The sequence below is a fragment of the Sminthopsis crassicaudata genome, chromosome 1 (assembly GCF_048593235.1).
Source record: "Sminthopsis crassicaudata isolate SCR6 chromosome 1, ASM4859323v1, whole genome shotgun sequence".
Lineage (NCBI taxonomy): Eukaryota > Metazoa > Chordata > Mammalia > Dasyuromorphia > Dasyuridae > Sminthopsis > Sminthopsis crassicaudata.
In genome coordinates, this window is record NC_133617.1 from 547,647,766 (window position 1) to 547,667,219 (window position 19,454).

The 19,454-nt window shown below is 32.5% G+C and overlaps 1 protein-coding gene across 1 annotated transcript in view; it reads right to left on the minus strand.

Moving 5' to 3' along the window:
• Nucleotides 1-19,454, minus strand: part of CAMK4 (calcium/calmodulin dependent protein kinase IV) — a 182,811-nt gene that overhangs the window by 88,599 nt on the left and 74,758 nt on the right. The window contains exons 5-6 of the mRNA XM_074282001.1: nucleotides 7,548-7,610; nucleotides 4,148-4,230 (exon numbers count right to left, since the gene is read on the minus strand). Coding sequence (XP_074138102.1) covers nucleotides 4,148-4,230; nucleotides 7,548-7,610 — 146 coding nt within the window. The remainder of the gene's footprint in view (nucleotides 1-4,147; nucleotides 4,231-7,547; nucleotides 7,611-19,454) is intronic.

Below are 19,454 nucleotides of genomic sequence, written 5' to 3' on the forward strand. Positions count from 1 at the left end.
TTGTGTTATTTAAATTTGATGTCATATGAATGAGCCAACAATTTTAGCTGACAATTTTAATAACTCAGCAACCTATGCATGATCCTTATATGGACTCCAGAAAAGTCACACATCTCTCTCACCATGCTATCTAAAGATGGCCACATCCTAAAATCATTTAATCATTTTTGAACCTATTATCAGCTATAGCTCCACCTTCTATTTTCATGGTTCATAAAATCATGTTTCTTCCTTAGAAGATCCAGATCTATCTTCATGAAAAGTCTCATTACTATCATATAATTTTCAGTCAACATTTCAAACCCTCCCCACCTCTAGCTACAGTATGTTCTTCTAGTTAGAAAACTTTCTTTTCATCTTTTTCTTCTTGGCTTGTTTCTTACTGTTTTTCATCTCTGGGAAATTTTCATTCTTTGGAAGAAATCCAATATATAAGAAAGCATTCCTTGAGTCTTTAATCAAGAATATGTTTTTTAAACATATATAGAGTTGAAAAATGAAATAATTCCCTTACTTTCTACATGACAACCATCGACACATTTCTAATATTTGCAACGTGCTTTCATACACATATTCAAGCTTCACAATAATTCTGTGAGATAGGTACTATTAGTGTTATCTTATTATGCCACTTTTCTTACTTTCTTTTTGTATTTTTTTGCCCAGGCTGAAAATGCATTGGCCCCTAAAGACACAGTCCCATTTCTAATAAGCTCAAGAGCTTTGACCTGCTCCATTTCTGGTTTGGACCAGTTTGCCCATTCTTAGTTTGCTCCTGGTGGCCCCCTATTCCCATGGGCTTACCATATTGATGCCATGCTAAGTACTTCTGTCTTAGCCCGGTTCTGGAGCAATCTACTAATATTATCCTCTCCAGAAACAGGGATTACAGGCATGCAACAACACAACTATTATCACTGTTTTTACATATTAAGAAACTGAGGCTTATATTAGTACAGAGATTTGTCTATTGTCACACCATTAGTATATGTCAGAGGTGAGATTTGAACCCAGAACTTTCTGATTTCAAGTCTAGCACTCTATCCATTATAATAGGCTACTTTTACTGCTACAGAAAGAAAGAAGAAAATGGGTATTTTATAGACCCCCTAAAAAATTCCCATATTAACTGAAACATCAAACTATCCACAGTCAGATTCCATATATTTGGCCCTACCCCATAACACCACATTACAATAATATTATTGCATCATAAGCAAATCCAACAAATCCTATTATAAAGTTGTGGAAGTAACTTCTCCCTAAAAATGTTTTTTCCCTTAATCAAATTTTCAGAGAAACAAATCAGATGAGTTATTTCCTGCCCATTTGCTAAAATGTGGGCAACCAGAAATTGTTACTGGCATGCTACTCAGTTGGGTATCTGCCTAGACACCTTAAGCAATTTGTTTTCTATTAAAATATTGCTGAACATTTTTTTCAATTCATACATCATATTGCATAATCTTTAGTTTGCATAAATATTTAATAAGGATAGATTAAGATCAATGTTAGTATAAAAATGAAGATAATCTCTATAACAGATTGGAAATGCAAATAATTTTAACAATTCCTTTTAAAATTAAAGTTGTTTTTAGATAAAATTCATTTTCGAGTTTACATTCTAATCCAAGGATAGTTTCATCCTAAAGAAAATTTTAAAATAACTGCAAAATACAGTATTTTGATGGAGTAATTAAATATTTCAGTGTTAGTGATCTATTCATACTATTGGCAAAATGTTCATTTGAAAATAAAAAGATACCACACATAAAAACCACTGATTTTAAAGACTCTGTTAAATGCTTACTGGCTATTGCCAATCTTTAAATGACTTCCATTTAAATATAAAGGTATCATTCTATATGAAAATTGATAAGCTTGGAAACATTGGATTTAACAAAACCTCTTTTCTTTTCCTTTTTTCATATGGAACTGTTTTTAAATTATGCCCTAATACAACCAACCAGCCATGGTCCTTTAGCATAAAAAAAAAGTGAACAGATTCCTGAATACATAAACGATGTATATTGGATAGGTAGTATGATAGATTAGAGATAACCAAGAGGGTCTACTGGCTCAAATTTAAGATTAGAATGAAATGAGACATTTAGAAAAGGAGGGTTATTTAGTTATAGTAGAATAAAGACATTTAGTAGGGAAAGGATATTCATTAAGGGTATAGTCGATTTAGTTGGATAGAGTTTTCCCAGAGTTAGTTATCTAATGTTGGTCACTTTAATAACTTTGCTGGTCCAAATTTTCAGGAGCCAGCTGGAGCTTTTCATGACTTTTTTGACCAGACAGCCAGGAAGCTACATTGATGCCTGGCTCTTAGTTGCTTGAGCCAATTAAATCTCAAGGATGGCTTCAATACTCTTTAAGGAAAAATTAGCCTATTTGGATAGTGTTAAGATAGCCCCAACTATCTGTGAAAATATTGTTCCTATCAAAATGTTTATAGAAAGGGATGGAAATGTTAATAGAAATAGATCCACTGGTGTTCAAAATCATCTAGTTCAACCCCTTCATTTCACAAATGAGAACACTGGGGTCAGAATGACCCAAGATCACATAGGTTAGTAAGTAGCAGAGCTAGATTTGAGCCCAGGATCTTTCACTCCATTTCCAATATTCTTTTCTTTTTTATCATATTGCTATAGCTAAGAATAGGTGAGAGGTACAGAAACAGATAGAAAGAGAGACAGAAAGACTAGAGAAGCAAAGACACATATAGATAATAGAGAAATAGATAATGGATGCAAAGATATATTTATATAACATAGTTATAGAAGTAAATGATATAGAATATTACCTAATTTCTATTCTAGGTTTATTCAATTCAAATTAACAAATATTTATTAAATGCCTACAATATTCAAGGCATTTTAATAGTTACAGTAAGTAAACTTCCAGAAGCTTACAATCTATCTACTTGCTCTCAGATCTAGATTCTAAGACACCTAAAAGACATGGACTACATGACTAGAAAAATTCTATAAAGAGGAACAGTAAGATATGGTAAAATAAGCATTAAATGTTAAGTTATGAAAATAATAATCAGAGCTTTACTATGTGTTGACTTTTAAATTTAATATTTAAAATCAAATAATTGACTACCTAATACATATCCATAATTGTTCTATATTTTATAAAAGAGAAAATATGGATATGAACAGGTTTTAATAAAAAAGGAACAAGTGAAACAAAGGACTAGATATCTATTGTATGCATTATGGTATCTTTAAAACACCATAGAAGATATAGGGAAAAAAATCATTTATAAAACTTTTTTTTCATATGATGGCAGTTAAAATTCTGTTGGCAATATGAATGATTTCAATATGCTAAGTTAGGTTTACTATCTGTGGGACAATGCCCACTTACAATCCTCATTTTCCCTTGGAAAGAAAAAAGAATGCAGCTTTGCAAAATTAGTCATTTATATAATATACTGTTATAGATAACTTGAAGCGCTCTGAAGTCAGGGCTCTGAAAATTCTGTTGCATAGAAAAATTGGGTCTTAACTTTATGATTAAAAGGAAGATCCACCTGTAATGAAATATTGAGCATTATATTATGTAATATTTTTCTCATAAGATACAATTAACCTTACATTTTCTCCTCTGAGTTACAGTAACACTTTCATAAAACTATAAATCTACTTATAGTCTGGCAGTATAATTAGATGTTGCAATGTTCTCCTTAATTGCCAAGCTCCAAAGATTTTGGTCATTCTTCTAGTAGTCTATCAATTGTCAATTATTCAATGATATTTTTTCCCTCTTGAGAATTTATTTCAGTAGAAATATCTTTTTTAATTTTCTTTAAAGAATTTCCAAATAAATTATATACAAATTAAGAAAATAATGTGTGTATATTATTACCACAATCTTTCCACACAAATCTCATATAAATCTTTATTCTTCGTCTCACTAATAAGTTGATTAGAGATCATTGTGATTTACCACTGTGTTTGTGCCTTATCACTCTACTATTCTTTTAAGAAAATAGTATTTAATATTGGGTGGATATTTAGAAAAGAATGGATAAATGGATGGACAAACAGAAGAAATTCTCTATGGATTCTTTTTTACAATCCAAAATATAAACTTTTCTGAAAGTTGACTTTTATAGACCACTCACCTATCAAACAGTTCCCCTCCTGTGACCAATTCCAGAACCAGGCTGATTTCTGCTTGTGTTTCAAATATCTCTTTTAGTTTTATCTGCAGAGAAGCATAAAAAAGTCACAAATTCATCATTTTCAGCTTTTCTAACACTATAAATTAGGGAACTAACTGAAACTAAATGAACAGTCTATCAATGCCAAAACAGTAGAAAATTACTAGTTAATAGAGGTCTTTAGTTTTATTGTAAAGAATTCATTTGCTACTTCCTTGCAATAAAGTTAGTCAAAACAGAGATAAGGTAGTTTGACTTTTATCAAAGGTGGAAAGGTAGTATGATGACTATTGCCACTTGGTCTAGACTTCAAGTCTGGCCTCAGTCACATACTAGTTGTATGATCCTAGGAAGGTCACAACCTCTAACTGACATAGTTTTTTCATCTATAAAATGAAGGTAGTAATAATAACCTCACAGTATTTTTGTAAGGATTGGATGAGATAATATTTGAAAAATAATTAGCCTAGTGCATAGTATATGCTTAACAAATACTTATTATCTTTTCTTCTTTATCTTCATAAAGAATTTTTTATCACAGATCTCAGTTGCCCTCTTTATTTAAACAAACAATTCAGTTTCAGAACTCTTCTAGATAATGATATTTCTGAACTATATTAGGCCATATTAGTTTTAGAGAATCAAAAAACTATTTTGAAATCAAGAGAGCCTGGAGTGAAAGAGGAATTAAAGTAGAAAGGAGAAATACTAAACAAAATTTCTGGTTACATGGTGGTCTGAAAAAATACTGAAAGTGAAAAAAAAAAAAGCAATGGTCATGCAACTGAGGACAAACTAGAATGTTTCTGAGAAAAATGAAAATTGATCTATTTTAAGATAACTAAATCAGTTTTAAGAGAGATGTTTCCCTCCGGTTTCCTGACTTGTATCCAAAAATTGATGGATAGATAGCTCTTTGCAAATGACTAGCTTTTAAGTACTTAAACCTTAGTTTTAAGTATTCCAGACAATGTCCAGGGTCCAGAGCTTTCTCAGTGCACAAGAAAGAGAAATTCCTATGACAATATCTTTAGCACACTGATGCCACAAAATCTTTTTGGCCTCATATAAATAAGTATCCAAAAAAGTTTCTAACCAAGCTGAGTCAGGGCTTTAAATGAACATGATTTAATACAATTCTGAGGCATTTTAATGTCAGGAAGTACTGGGTCCCTCCCACTTTACTAGAGGTCTTCAAACAAAGAGTGGATGACCATTTGGCAGTTATGTCATTGAGTTGATTCTTGTTCATGTAGGAGTTAAACTAGATGATCTCTGGCATTCCTTCCAACTCTGAGATTCTATGATCCTGTGAATTTTCATAAGTATTTTTTCTTGGGCAGATGCTCTCTTGAGATAATAATGAAACCAATTCATGCATTCAAAATTTTCATAATCTCTGAAACACATGGAATGAAAAGCTTTCAAAGAATAAAGAAGCGACAGAAGATACAAAAATTATGAGATGTTCCAAGTATGTTTTCAAATAACTTTATAGAGTTAAGATTGTATCCTAAAACTTTTATTCAACAAAAAGCAAATATTTTATTCATGTAGCAAATGAAATTAATGTAAGTAAACTGAGGCAAAGAATTTTGAACAAAATCAGTTTATTAAAGTAATGCATATAATTGTTAACAAAGTGGCTCAAACTGACAACCTCAGGTTTCTCAAGTGAGAAAAAAGCAATATTCTTTACTGACACATAACAAAGGGGTATTTGATTGGCATGGAAAAAAAGTGGTAAGTTGTAAATTTGAAGCAGGAACATTTTGATTGCTATACTATGAAAAGTGAGCTGGCATTCACATCATTCTGACAATTCTCTGTCAATAAAGGAATATTAATTATTTTATGGGACCCACTTGCATCTTGTGATCTTCCCTAGATGATCAAAACTAACAGATTTATTGTCTCTTGGAACTCCCCTAAATAAATATAACTTTCCTTACAAGAATAGACAAGGATAGACACTAACTCTTTTGGAAGGTGGTATCAGGTCAACTTGTGAGGCTTAAGGATAATAAACAGATGTCTTGTAGTTATCCCAGGGGCTATTGACATGAGATATGATAACTTTGATTTTAACTATAACTTTAAATTAAATCAAAAGGATAACTACATTCCTGAAGTCAATTCAAGGACATAGGTAACTTTAGGCAGATGCAGATTCAATTACAATATAAAATCAATACAATATAGAATTAAAACAGTATTCATTTAATTTTCTTTATCTACCAGTGTAGTAGTAGAAAAAATATATAATGAAATAATAGAAGAATGGCTATTATCCCAGAGTCATTTTTATCTTAAATCTAGTGAAAAAATATTAAAAAGATAACAATAATGATATATTATATTCACTTGCATTTATATAGCACTTTATTATGTAAATAGTAACTATACTAGTATAAAATTATGCTGTGTTAGAAATAGAAATAGATCTCAAAGGTAATTTAATCTAACTCACTTATTTTACAAATGAGTAAACAAATGAGTAAATGAGCTCCATATAGTAAAATGATGTGCCCCTAATCACATGGCTAGTTAGGAGCAGATCTAGAACTAGAAACCATGTTCTTTTATTTTCAGTCCAGTGTTTCTTCCATTATATCACCCCCAAAAGATAGGTGGATCTCTCAAGTGGAATTTTTTTTTAATTTTTGTCTGTTGTGTTTAACATGGTGCTTTAAATGATTGATTGTTTTAATTATTCAATATAATCTGAAGTGATTTTCCAAGGTATTTTGGAAACTTAAAATTTTCAATATAGAGTTGATTGTTTCTAATTATAAAAATGTATAAAATACAAGTGGGGAGGATGAGGATATCTGTTTGTGATTTCAGGATCTTATACCTAGAAAAATACAATGATTCCTAGAAGGAAAAAACACATTCACTAAATGCTCAGTGATTAGGTGGCAACATATTATCTATCTCAGATAATTGCTTTAAATTATGAAATGAATGAATAGGAATATTGGTGATTGGCAAGTTTGGGGTCATATTTACCACCATGAACTATTATAAGCTTGATTTGGCCACAAAATTTTATCAGTTATAAATGTGATCAAAAGAAAGAAAATATCTGGACTAGTTCTACCACAAATATACTCAAGCATATTCTTCATTATCAGAAGGTGCAGGATAAACATATATATATATATATGGAGAGACAGAGAGAAAGAGAGACAGAACAGAAAGAGAGATAGAGACAGACAAAGAGAGAGAGAGGCAGAGGGAGAGGGAGAAGGAGAGGAAGAGTGGGAGGGAGAGGGGGAGGGGGCGAGGGAGAAGGAAAGGGAGAGGGAAGGAAGAGGTTGGAAATAATTCAGTTTACAAGGATGGAAAAATAACTTACGATGTTTGGATGTGAAAGGCGAAGAAGGACTCCTATTTCAGTTCGAATTATTTTTTTGTCTACCTAAAAGACAAAATACATAAAAGTTAAAAGAAACACCTTTCATAGAAACTTTTTACTGTATTAAAGGTAATAAAGGCAAGAATGATAAGATGAAGCAGGTAACAGTAGGAGACATCGCTGGATGTCCCTGTGGTTTCTCTTCCCTTTGCATTTCCCATTACCTAGAGATTAATTAGCAGAATCTTGCCCCTTCTGCTAAACTCTGACCTCTAGTTTTAAAGCAAAGTCGGTTAATTCTACAGTTTAGAAATGGTCAGTTCTGTTTTTATTTACATTTTCTTTCCTTTTTGTGTCCAGTCTTTTTAACAACTAGAACCCAAAATCACAAGAAATCCCATCCAAGGTTCACTTCATTCAGATAAACATTAAGCATCTACTATGTGAGAGGCAATGTGCTAAGCACTGGAATGCAATTAATAAAAAGAAATTTATAATTTAAAGAGGGAGAAAACACATAAAAGGAAAAGGAAAGTGGAAGGGGAGGGTGGAACACCAGGAAGTGCCCAGAAAGAAGCATCTTGTTCCATGGAGATATAACCATGAAGAAGAGCATCTGATAAAGTGGAGTGAGTTGAAAGAGCGATTTCTGCACTCTAGAAAAAAGTCATCTGGAGGAATTAGGTAAACCATCCTTCAGCCCTCTAATCAAAAAAAGGTGACTGAGGCAGGTGAGGTTAATCAAGGCCTGAGTAAGCAGCAAAGTGGTGAGTTTAGAAGTGCAAATTCTTGTTCCCTGGAATTGAAACCAGGCAAAGCAGCAGAGACAAAATGGCATGGCTAATAAGATAGTTTCTATGTAAAAAATACACATCTTTGTAGGACATTCATATCATCTATATACACTCAAGATAATATCTACTATATGTCAAAAAATACTAAATCATGGCAATAATAAGGCGTATAGTATTTTAAAAGACTAATTTATGCTAATGATTCTAGAGTCATTGTGCATAGTAAATTTATTTCATGTCAGACCACATTCATTGTACATTTTCATCTTAAAATATTCATAAACATTTTACATATAAAGAATTTATAGCTCTGACTACTTGATCTTGCTAAGAAGAGTAAAAAAAGATAAAATAATATATAGATTTTATCTAAATGGCTAAATATCTAAATATGAGAGGACTCCTAAGTAAAATATTGATTTAAAAAAATACCTTATTCAAGTTGCTTGACCTTAAATTTAAGTGCTTAATGCCTTTTGAGATTAACAAAAATAAAAGGAAGAGATGAATCTTGATATGTCCATACACCAATTGAAAATTTTGAAGGCTACTTCACTAACTTTGCCATGGAGTGGATCCCAACTATGGTTTCTTTTAATTAGATTTATGGGTAGAATTTTCTGCTTCGTCTGTGATTTTCCTTACCTCCCTTTTATGAAACACTTATATAACCCAGTTTATTTTTTTATCTCTGCTCCCTCACTTTCTAAAATTAATCCTTCAATCATAATCACTAAGTTTCTACTCTGAGCAAATGAGTAGGCATTCTAGAAGATATGAGAGGAGTGTAAGAATTTGAGAGGTTATATGGTCAATGAAAGAAGAGATTTCTGTAGTGCTAAGTCTAAAAATGAAAAGGAGTTAAGAGTTCAGAATTTCTTACCCTTTTTATGTGTCATGGATGCCTTATCAGTCTGTGAATCCTTTCTCAAAATAATGTTTTTAAATGCATGAAATAAAATGCATAGGATTATAAAGGAAACTACAGTGAAACTATTCAAATTTAAAGTTTTTTAATAGTTATCAAAAACTTTTCCCATACAAATTCGCTGACCCCCTAGAAATTCAACCTTGAACTCCCTTAGAATTTTGTTTGCCCCATATTAAAAATGTCTGATCTAATCAAATTCCCTTTTTCTACAGATGAAGAAGTAGAGAAAGGAATTGCCTACAATGACACAGCTGTAATGTGGCAATTATAACAATTACAATCTAGGCCTTCTGAGTGCATGTGAACAAAAAAATAGCAATACCTTCTAACCAAAGATGATTGGGTTTTGTTTTTTTTTGGGGGGGGAGGGAATAGACCTTTAATTTTCATTTAATTCTTTGTAATAGAATGTAGAAAAGGTATAACAACTAAACTAAACCAAAAATCAAAAGACCTAGGTCATCTCTGTCACAAAATTTGGAAAGTTATATAACATGTAACATGTTTCTTCTTTTGTAAAATGAAAGGGGCGCACTCTATTATTAAGGTTCCATTCAATTGTAAATTTGTGATCCTATGTAAATCAGGTTTTAGAGTTGATGTTTGGATAACCATTTGAACAGAGAGGAATTTATCAATGAACTTTGATGGAAAAATTCTAAGGAAAATTTTATACTATTTCCCTCCTTAATATCTAACAGACAAATCATCAAAGTTCATGCATCTAATTTGAAGTCATTTTTACCATTAGTTCCTTAAGAATGTAAAGGGTATCTTAAGCCATCTTGATATTAAGACAGGAAGCATACAAATAAAATCTGCCTTTATTTAGAAATAAGAGAGTTCTCAGACAATAGTGCAGAGTTTGTCAGTACTCAATGATATCTATAAACATTTAAAACTTTAAAAATATATTTCCTTGCCACTTTGTTACTTGTACTTAGGAACACATTCTTGAATTTTTATGAAAAATGACTAAATATGGCAGATCAACATTCAGCAATGTAAACACAGAGCTACTCTTTTATTGCCCACAAGGCAGTGTTTTTCATTCATGCAAAAGGAAAACAAGCTTTAATTGAGAAAAATATAGAACTAATAGCTAATATCAAAGAAATGATCATCACACAGTTTTTGAGCTTAAGAGTGTTTTTAGAATAAGGTCTGCTATTTGTTTTTCTTTGACTTAGCAACTTGGTGATTAAGGTAAGTACAACCTCAAAGAAAAATATAATAAGCCCCTAATAAAGTAACTCATGAAGGCATAAATGAAAGGCATTTAGTCTCCACAAAGATGAAATAGCGATGATCTGATATAAAAAAACATTTTAGGAATTTTAAGATTAGATCTCAGAGATTAATAATAGCTTAGCTCTATAGAATGCTTTAAGATATAAAAAACGTTTTCTTCACAACAATCCCATGAATTAAGTAGTATAAATATTATACTCTTTGTACATATGAGAAAACTGAAGGATATATCAAGTAGTTTCACCACAATCACATAGCAAGAGTAAGTGTAACAGTTAAGGTTCAAAACTCAGCTATCCTGATTTTAAGTCCAAAGTAATTATATCACATTACTTCTCATAGTACTCTACATATGGAAGACAACTCAGAGAACATCTAGTCTGACTTCTCTTTCCAGCAGATAAATCTCTTTTAAACACACTGTAACCTTCATTAATTCTCTGCTTCAGAATTCCAGCAACAGAAAATTCACTGTTGTAGTCCATATCATAGAGCAAAAGATTAGTATTAAAATTGTGGGCCTGTGTTTCTAAGAGTTTATGGGTTATTAAAAGAGCTCTCAGTTTCCTAAAGGCAATCCAACACTCTCCTCTTAAATCTTGGTCTACTAAATTATCTATTTATATTATGCTTCAGATATATCTACTGATTGAGATAAAAATAGTTATATTATAATTGAACAACTTTTCAAAAACTGGAAATTTGACTTTTTTCCCTATTTAGTAATTCCTTTGTAGATAATCAGGCCAAACATTTTGAATGGCTATGTTATCTTTTTCAGGAGGTTCTTCAGATGTCATCTACAAACTTAGGGAACTATTATATCATGGAGAATTTCTTTGTAACTTGGATTCTGCTCCAACTCGGTCAATACAGATAGCAAAATTGCACACAATATTCTGCCTTATCTTTTTTTCTTCTCTTACTTTCTCACTTCCTTCCTTCCTCCTTCCTTTCTTTTATAAGAGAGTGAAATTTAATTAATTTTCTTTTGTTTCCTATTTATCCACAATTATTGGCTGAATTTTGAGAAATGTGACCTCAGGATATTGTAAGAAAGATGGAATGCTTTTAAGTTTTCATTATTGTTAATCTATGGTTTGTTACCTGTGTATTGTTGTTCCTCATAATACACACGCCAGTAACAACTTGCGGGTGAAAAGACCTAACAATTATGTAAAATTCAGATTAAAAAGTTATTTTGTTAACATAAAACCAAATTATTAGCAAAAATCCAAGGTTAAGATTTTCCTTATAAATAAATAGAACTAAAATGCCATGTGGAACAAAATAATAAATTTTATCTTGATAACTTGAACAACTCCTGAATTTTCAAATTTTTACTTATTAATAAATTTTTCTCCTGATGTTAAGCAAATTGAGGCTTTCATTAACTTGGAGTTTTCATTAAACTCATAGATGGTTTGTGATAAAATCACAATAATATTTGTTTTTAGGTTCTAATATCTAATAATTCCACAATACAAATTTTACAAATCTAAATAAATACAGCTTCCTAATAATGCCATTTTTCTCTGATGTCTCTGAATTCTGATGTCCTAAAGCTTAAATGTTCTAAAAAGAGCAAAGCACTTTAGACGTCATCTAAGTAACTTGCTCAAGTTCACATAAGTAATATTAACAAAACTGGGGTATCTCAAACCTTTCACTCTAAGTTCACTACTCTTTTCCACTGTACCATGCTGCCTATTAACTTTGATCTCAGCTAAGTAGGTTTGGAGAGTAGCTCATAAGTTAATTAATATTAAGGCATATTAATACATAATATTGACTAATAATGTTACTCTTGGGATACAGAGAGGATATATTTTAAGTGAGAGAAAGAAAAGAATACCTTATTCTAAAGTAATGGATAGTAGAATATTAGGTTTCTTTGACAAATTTGTTAATAAAAAGCTTTCTTATGACCTTCAAATCATAACACATAAGTGGTCCCCTGTACTGCTTGTATGACATAGTGGCTCTTGTGAAGAAATAATTTAGTCGCTATTTAAGAGTAACACATTATAGTGGAAAGAGTGCTAGATTTAGAGGAAAGAGCTCTGAGTTCAAATTCTTCTTCCCATATTAGCTCCAAGGCACCTAATAATTCACTTAACCTCTTTAAACCTATTTCTGTATCTGTGAATGAAGAAAATGCTTTGCAAAACTTAAAACACTGAAAATAATAGTAGCTGACATATGTTATAGTACTTTATATATATTTATGGTATAAGTAATTTGTTGATATAAAGAATTCTAAGTGTCTTTCCTTCTACACTCTGACCATGTCATTTTTCCTCTCTGGACATCATTTTACTCATCTACAAAATCATAGGTTGGATTAGATAGGTATCTTCTAAAATCTATGAAATTAAAAACTCCAAATAGCAGAGCTAGAATTTGAACCACAGTTCTCTGTCTTTAAGGTTGGAGTTATTTTCTCTATACTCTAAGGAGTATAGCTGAAAAATAGCAATTTTGCAGCAATGTATAACACAGAAAAGCTCACAGTCTACCTCATTAGGGCTCTTTAGGATTAGATTAGGGACTCGACAAATCTAGTTATGTCATTGCATGAAAGGCTTCCCCTACCTACTGAGATTTTTGCCTATTCATCCAAACCTTAAACTGTTCTAACTAGAGAGAAATCTTTTTCTCACAATATTCTTAAAGAAAATACTTGAAATTAGAATATGACACTAAAATTGACATGATGCTACATTTTACCATTTCAGGAGAGCAGACATTGACAGGAAGAAAGAGAATTAGAAGAGGAATCATAAAGAAATGTGACTAAGAAGGGATGGGGGAAGGGTATAGACAAAGAATAGATTGGCACACCATTAAAAAATGACAAACTTCACAATTTTAGGGACAACTTTATAAAGATAAATCAAATACCATAAATAGGAAATGGGGTAGTTGATTTTTTCCAGTTTTGAGAGTCCAAAGTTAATAGAGATTCATCTGATTGCCCATGTAATTCTAGACATTCAAAACTCCAGACGGGTTCTTGGCATTTTATTTTATGGGCACCAGTGATTGCTGGAATGATTTTTTTCCTTTCCAAGAATTAAGAGACTGGGTTTTTCCAAGGCTTAAAGAAATTACTGGCTTGTAATTTGTTGTGCATGTACCACAAATGGATTTATTTAAAGATAAACATTGCTTCCAGAGCTCAAGGTAAAAATCTGACTTTATGATAAAGGCTTTATGGAGAATACAGAGTGGAAATCTAATTAGACTTACTGTTTCCCAAACAACACATATATATTATTCCAAACTCTTTCTCCTTCCTTCCTCTTAACACATGCATTTTTAACACTGTCAAAAAAAAAAAAGAGGTCTACTTTTACCTTACAAAATATAAGTGAATACTAGGAAGAAAGATTTCATTACAAAACTGATCTGGCTAACATGTGCCTTCTTGTATTCAAAACATGTCAGGGAAGCACTGACTTAATAAGAAAGGTTAAAGACTGGAGGAAATAACAAGAATTTACATATCTGTGCAAGAATATTCCTTTTGCATTCAAGAGGGTTCTTACTGTGTGTTCCAAGAAAGAGATTAAGGGAGAAAAGGCTGCTTTAGTTCTATCTCTGTAAAAGTCTATTGGACTAAGGTTTCAAAGACAGTTTATCCAAACCTTAGACAGAAAACAAATACACATTCACAGTAAAGACAGCCAGATTTATAATGGAAGATCCCCTCACCCAGACTGAGTTCCAATGTGCTCTCTCTCTCTCTTTTAAGGGTGCTATTATGTGATGAGACAGCTGATGGCTCTGGGATAGAGCTCTGAGATTAAAATCAGAAAGACCTAAGTATAAACCCATCTTCAGATACTTCCTAGATGTGTGAGCCTAGGCAAGTCACTTAACTTCTTTATTTATTTGTTTGTTCATTCATTCAATCGTGCATTCATTTATTTTTTGGTTTATTTGGTTTTTTTTAGTCACTTGAAGAGGGCTGAAACTCCAAAAAGGTAGCTTGAATCAGACTACTGAGCCCTTAAGGCTAATTACTTATTTGATGTGAGACAATGATTCTATTAGCATATATTTGGATAAATGGCTCTTCTCACCTTTGGGGCTTGATGAATGTTTGGTGTTAAGGTAATGAGGGGCAAGGATTGGAGGGCAGAGTGAGAGAGGGCAGAGTCACTTGGCAGCAGGACAAGGAGGAGAGAGATTGGTGACTCCAGATTCCCGAATTCAGGATTCTGCTTGCCTGCCTCCTTCACTTCTCCCCCTAAAGACCAAGGACTTTAATTTATCCTGACTCTGGTTGACCCCGAAGACCTCCAGGGAGCTAGCCTTACTTTATAGTCACTTAACTTCTAAGTGAAAAGGGAAACAGCAAACTATTCTACTATTTTTACCAAGAAAACCCCTAATGAGGTCACAAAGGGTCAGATAAAATTGGACTGAACAGTAAGTAACAAAATGAGATAAAAACTCATGTATTAGCAAGAAATATTTAATATGTCATTAATTTAAAATATCTGGGTATTATTAGTTTAAGTAATACTCTAGCATGACTATTTTTTTTGAAGAGTGAGGGAATTGGTGTAGGGAATTCTCTTTGATGAAGAATGCATGTCAAAACTGATCTGCAGGTTATATTTTTAGAGATGCCTAATGCACTGAGTGGTAACTAATTTACCCAGGGTCACACAATCAATATGTGCCAAATATGGGACTTGGTTCAGGAGTTCTCTGATTCCAGTGCCCATTCTCTATTAAGCCATGTTGCCTCTCGTGACTAGCTACTATCCTCTAGAGAAGATCTGAAAATTCCTTATCATTAAGTATAAAAAGACAGCAGGGCTCTACCAAATAAAAATAAGATTATTCTCCCCATATCTACATTTTTTTCTTCTACCTTTGCAAAGCCACCCAGAGAAGATACCAAATCTCAATAAATAGAAACATTATAAAAATATCTGGATTTCCAAAAGAGTGGTATTACAATTACTTCTTATAATTGTGTCATACTAGGGAAAGTAAGAAAAATTCAAGTTAAATCCTTAACAGTTTCTTTTTGCATACTTCCTATCCCCATTATATTGTGAGCCCCTGGAGAATAAGAACCAATTTTTTCCCTTTCTTTGAATCCCTAGCACTTAGCACAGTACCTAGTAAAAGCTTAATAAATGCTTGTGGATGACTTGCATCTTGATTTATGCTATTTGAAACCTAAAAAGTAAAACTGAAAATAATACCAACTCACATTTCTATAGCAATTTAAAATTTACAGAGGTTTTTCTCTCAGCTGCTTCATGTGATATCATAGTATCATAGAATTTTACTTTTAGAAAAAATCTCAGAAGGAATCTAAAATCTGATGGGGGTTGAGGTCCCTTTAAGATTCCTTTCTGATCCCCAACCCCCAAGGTTGACCTTTAATTTACAAATCCTGGTCATCTGGGCTTTTCCCAGCTCCCACTATCTCTCAGGTTTCCCCAAGGCTTTTCCCAGCTCCCACTATCTCTCAGGTTTCCCCAACCCCCACAAACAGCTTCTTCCTATCTAAAAATCCATTGAATTCTATTCAATGCTAATCCTGGCCGAAACCAGGAAGGTGGGACTCCACCCACTTTCAAGATTATAAAAAAGGGAACCCTGGAAGTCCACTCTTTGCAGAAGTCCCAAACATGGCATCCTTATGTCGGTCATGTCAAGGGTTTCTGCCCACTGGACCTATTCCAGTGCCCTTTTATCTCTATCCTCAATTTTACTAACTAAACTTTACTTCCAAACCCCTACAATAAACCTTTTTTATCAATCTAGGTTTTCAGACTTGTAAATTCCTTTATAGGGACTCTGCGTCGTCATTGGACTATCCTTGTACCGACCCAAAAGGGGTTCCCCCTTCCTAACTCTCATCAAAGGTAATCTAGCTCTACTAAAGGTACAAGGAATCTAAAAATTATCTAGCCACCCAGAGAAGATATAAACCCAAGGAAAGCCTGGGTGAAGAATCTGCTGCCTCTAAGCATCCCCTACTTGCTCAAGCATTATTACCTCTAAAAAACTCTGATTTGAAGAAGTTTTCCTTTATATTGTGCTGAAAGGTTCTCACATAATATCTTCCCTACTTTACAAATGACCTACTTTACTAGAAGCTCAAAGAAGGGAGTCACTGGAGGACACGGAATTTTTTATTTTTGTATTTGTATTGCCAAAACCTAGCACAGAACCTGGCACAATTTAGGCTCTTAATGCATGCTTATTGATTGAGTCATTGCTCATAATGTCACATATTCCAAATCAGGTTATGAATCTAGTGCTTTATGACTGATATTTTTGCCAACACTTTCAATGACATTTTACTTCTGTTTTCAAACACTATAATGAAAATGAACTTGAAGCAGCAGTTACATTACTTTAAATTTCAGTGAGAAATTAAATATACTATTCCCTATTGTCAGTTAACACATCTAGGTTTAAGCCACTAATTAACACAATAAGGGCAAAAAAAAATTATAAATTATATTCTATTACCTTTTAGTATTTATGTCTATGAAGAAATTTAAATAACTACTATACTTTTGTTTTCTTAGTTTAGGAAAAGAATAATAGATTTAACAATATGAGAGATCAGGGAATAGAATAGAAGGGAAAGGAATAGGATGATCAGCACAATGAAAATTTTCTAAATGTTAAAATTGTGTGAGACAAAACCAAGATGACAGTAAAAACAGGGATCAATCTGAGTTTTCTCAAATTTTCCTCCAAATAAATTTAAAGTAAGACTACAAATCAAATTCTGGAGCAACAGAACTAACAAAAGTTCAGAGTGAAAGACATCTAAAGACAATTTAGGAGGTCAGTAGGAAAGATCTATTGGCGGGTAGTGGATGAGCCTGGAGCTAACACAGACCATCAAGGGCAGGCAATGCCAGAATGAAAACAGGCCTTCAAGGAGTTTAGCAGCAAGAGTCACAGCTTTGGGAAGTGTCAACCCACAGACAATAAAGGGATGGGACAACTGGTCAGAAAGATTACAGGGGAACTATTGCTAGGACCGAGTGCCTATCTCTGTCGGATTGCTTGGACACAATTCTGATTATAGTTCCAGAGTTAAGAGGAAACTAGGTAACTAGTACTTGCATCCTCAGAGGTACAGTAACCCTGATCATAGTTACATGGTGGAGAAGAGTGCTTGTGGTCACTAAGAGACCAGAATACTGGCGAGGAGAGCAGTAACCAAACCTCTTCTTAGAATATACTGCCTTGTATGAACCAAAAACTTATATAACAAAACGTACATACCCCAGAGCTAGCTCTGAAAAACAACAAGACCAAAAAAATTAAAAACAAAAATAGAAGAAACAACCTGAAACTTGGAACAGTATCACCTGGACCCAGAGCCTAACTTTAATATAAAGTTTTCAATCAAGAAATGGACTGGGAAGAGGAGAAAACAACAACAAAAGAATATGACCATAGAAAATGACTATAGTGGTAGGGAGAAGGAAGATACAAACTCAAAAGAAGACAATCAAAACAGCTAGAAAAAATATAAATTGATCAAGGGTCCCCAATAAAAGACTTTCTGGAAGAACTCAAAAAGGGTTATAAAAACAAAATAATAGATAGAGAAAAAAAATAGAGAAAAGAATTTAATTGTCTAGGTGATTTATAAGAAAAGTAACCTAAAAGGAATTAAAATAAATAGCAGAGAATCTTTTAAGATAATGGAAAACTCCATAATAGAATTAACGAGTTTATGTTGTAGAAAACAATATATGGATAGTCTTTATTTATACCACATTGTACTGTTTCTTTGCCTTTTCAGATTAGGTTTTTTTTCTGGAGAAAAAGATGTTTTCTCCAAACTTACAAAAGTCTTCATTTTGATCAAGGAAAATTAAATGTTGCAAATAATTAGTTTATATAAGAATCATGTATATTGGGAAAGGAGAGGTTCAGAAAGATTTTGAAAACTAGTTCTGAGGATATATTTGGGATATGATTGGGAAATATTATAGACATTGAGGTACTGAAAAAGTAGTCAAGGTAAGCGAAGTATTGAATCAGAGTATAGGAACAGAAGTACAATTTGGAAGTTTGAAGAGTTTTGATTAATCAATGTCCAAAGAAAGAAAGGAAAAGAAAACTCAAGGAAATTTGACATCATCTTAAGATAAAAGCAGAATAGGAAAATGTCCATGCCTATAAGCTTGTAAATCCTATTTGAAGAAATGCTTGTCAGTTTTGAGATTTTTCATGCTCACAAAGTATTATTTAATCAATTTAATATACATGTTGATGTACAAAAATAGTTGGAATCATATAGCATGGTTTACAATTGACAATACTGTATTTAGTTATTACATTTACCAAGTAGAGGACATAGAAATATATTTACAGCATGGAATTATTTGAGTGTAGCATACCTAAATTCTGTCATTGAAGGACCAATAACAATGTATATCTTAATATTTTTGTGGGGAATATGCATTCTTGTTTGCACAAGAGATGTTATGTTTGCAGTTCCTATGTTTTAGAAGACTAGAAATGTACCCTGTGAGATACTTAATAGTGTTGGACTGCCATGTTAACCTTTAATAGCAAACTTACTAAAGGTAGTAGAGACTACAATTTGAAGAGCTAATACTGAATAGCCTTTGGGGAAAATGGTATTTGGTAGGAAACAAAATTATAATAGCCTTCTTTTAAGTGAGATATGTTTTTCCTACTGGGACAATAGTGATATTTTATTCCCCACGGGTAAAACAGACCTTGATGAAAAAATAATACTTAAAAGTTGGTACCCAAAGTAAAATGTTTATAAGAATTATAACTATAATTTTTTCTATCAAAATTAAGTCACACTGAAATTACTAGGAATGGCTGACAAATACCTTAAGCCATTAACCAAAATCATAATATAAGAAATTATAAGCATCTTAGTAAGAT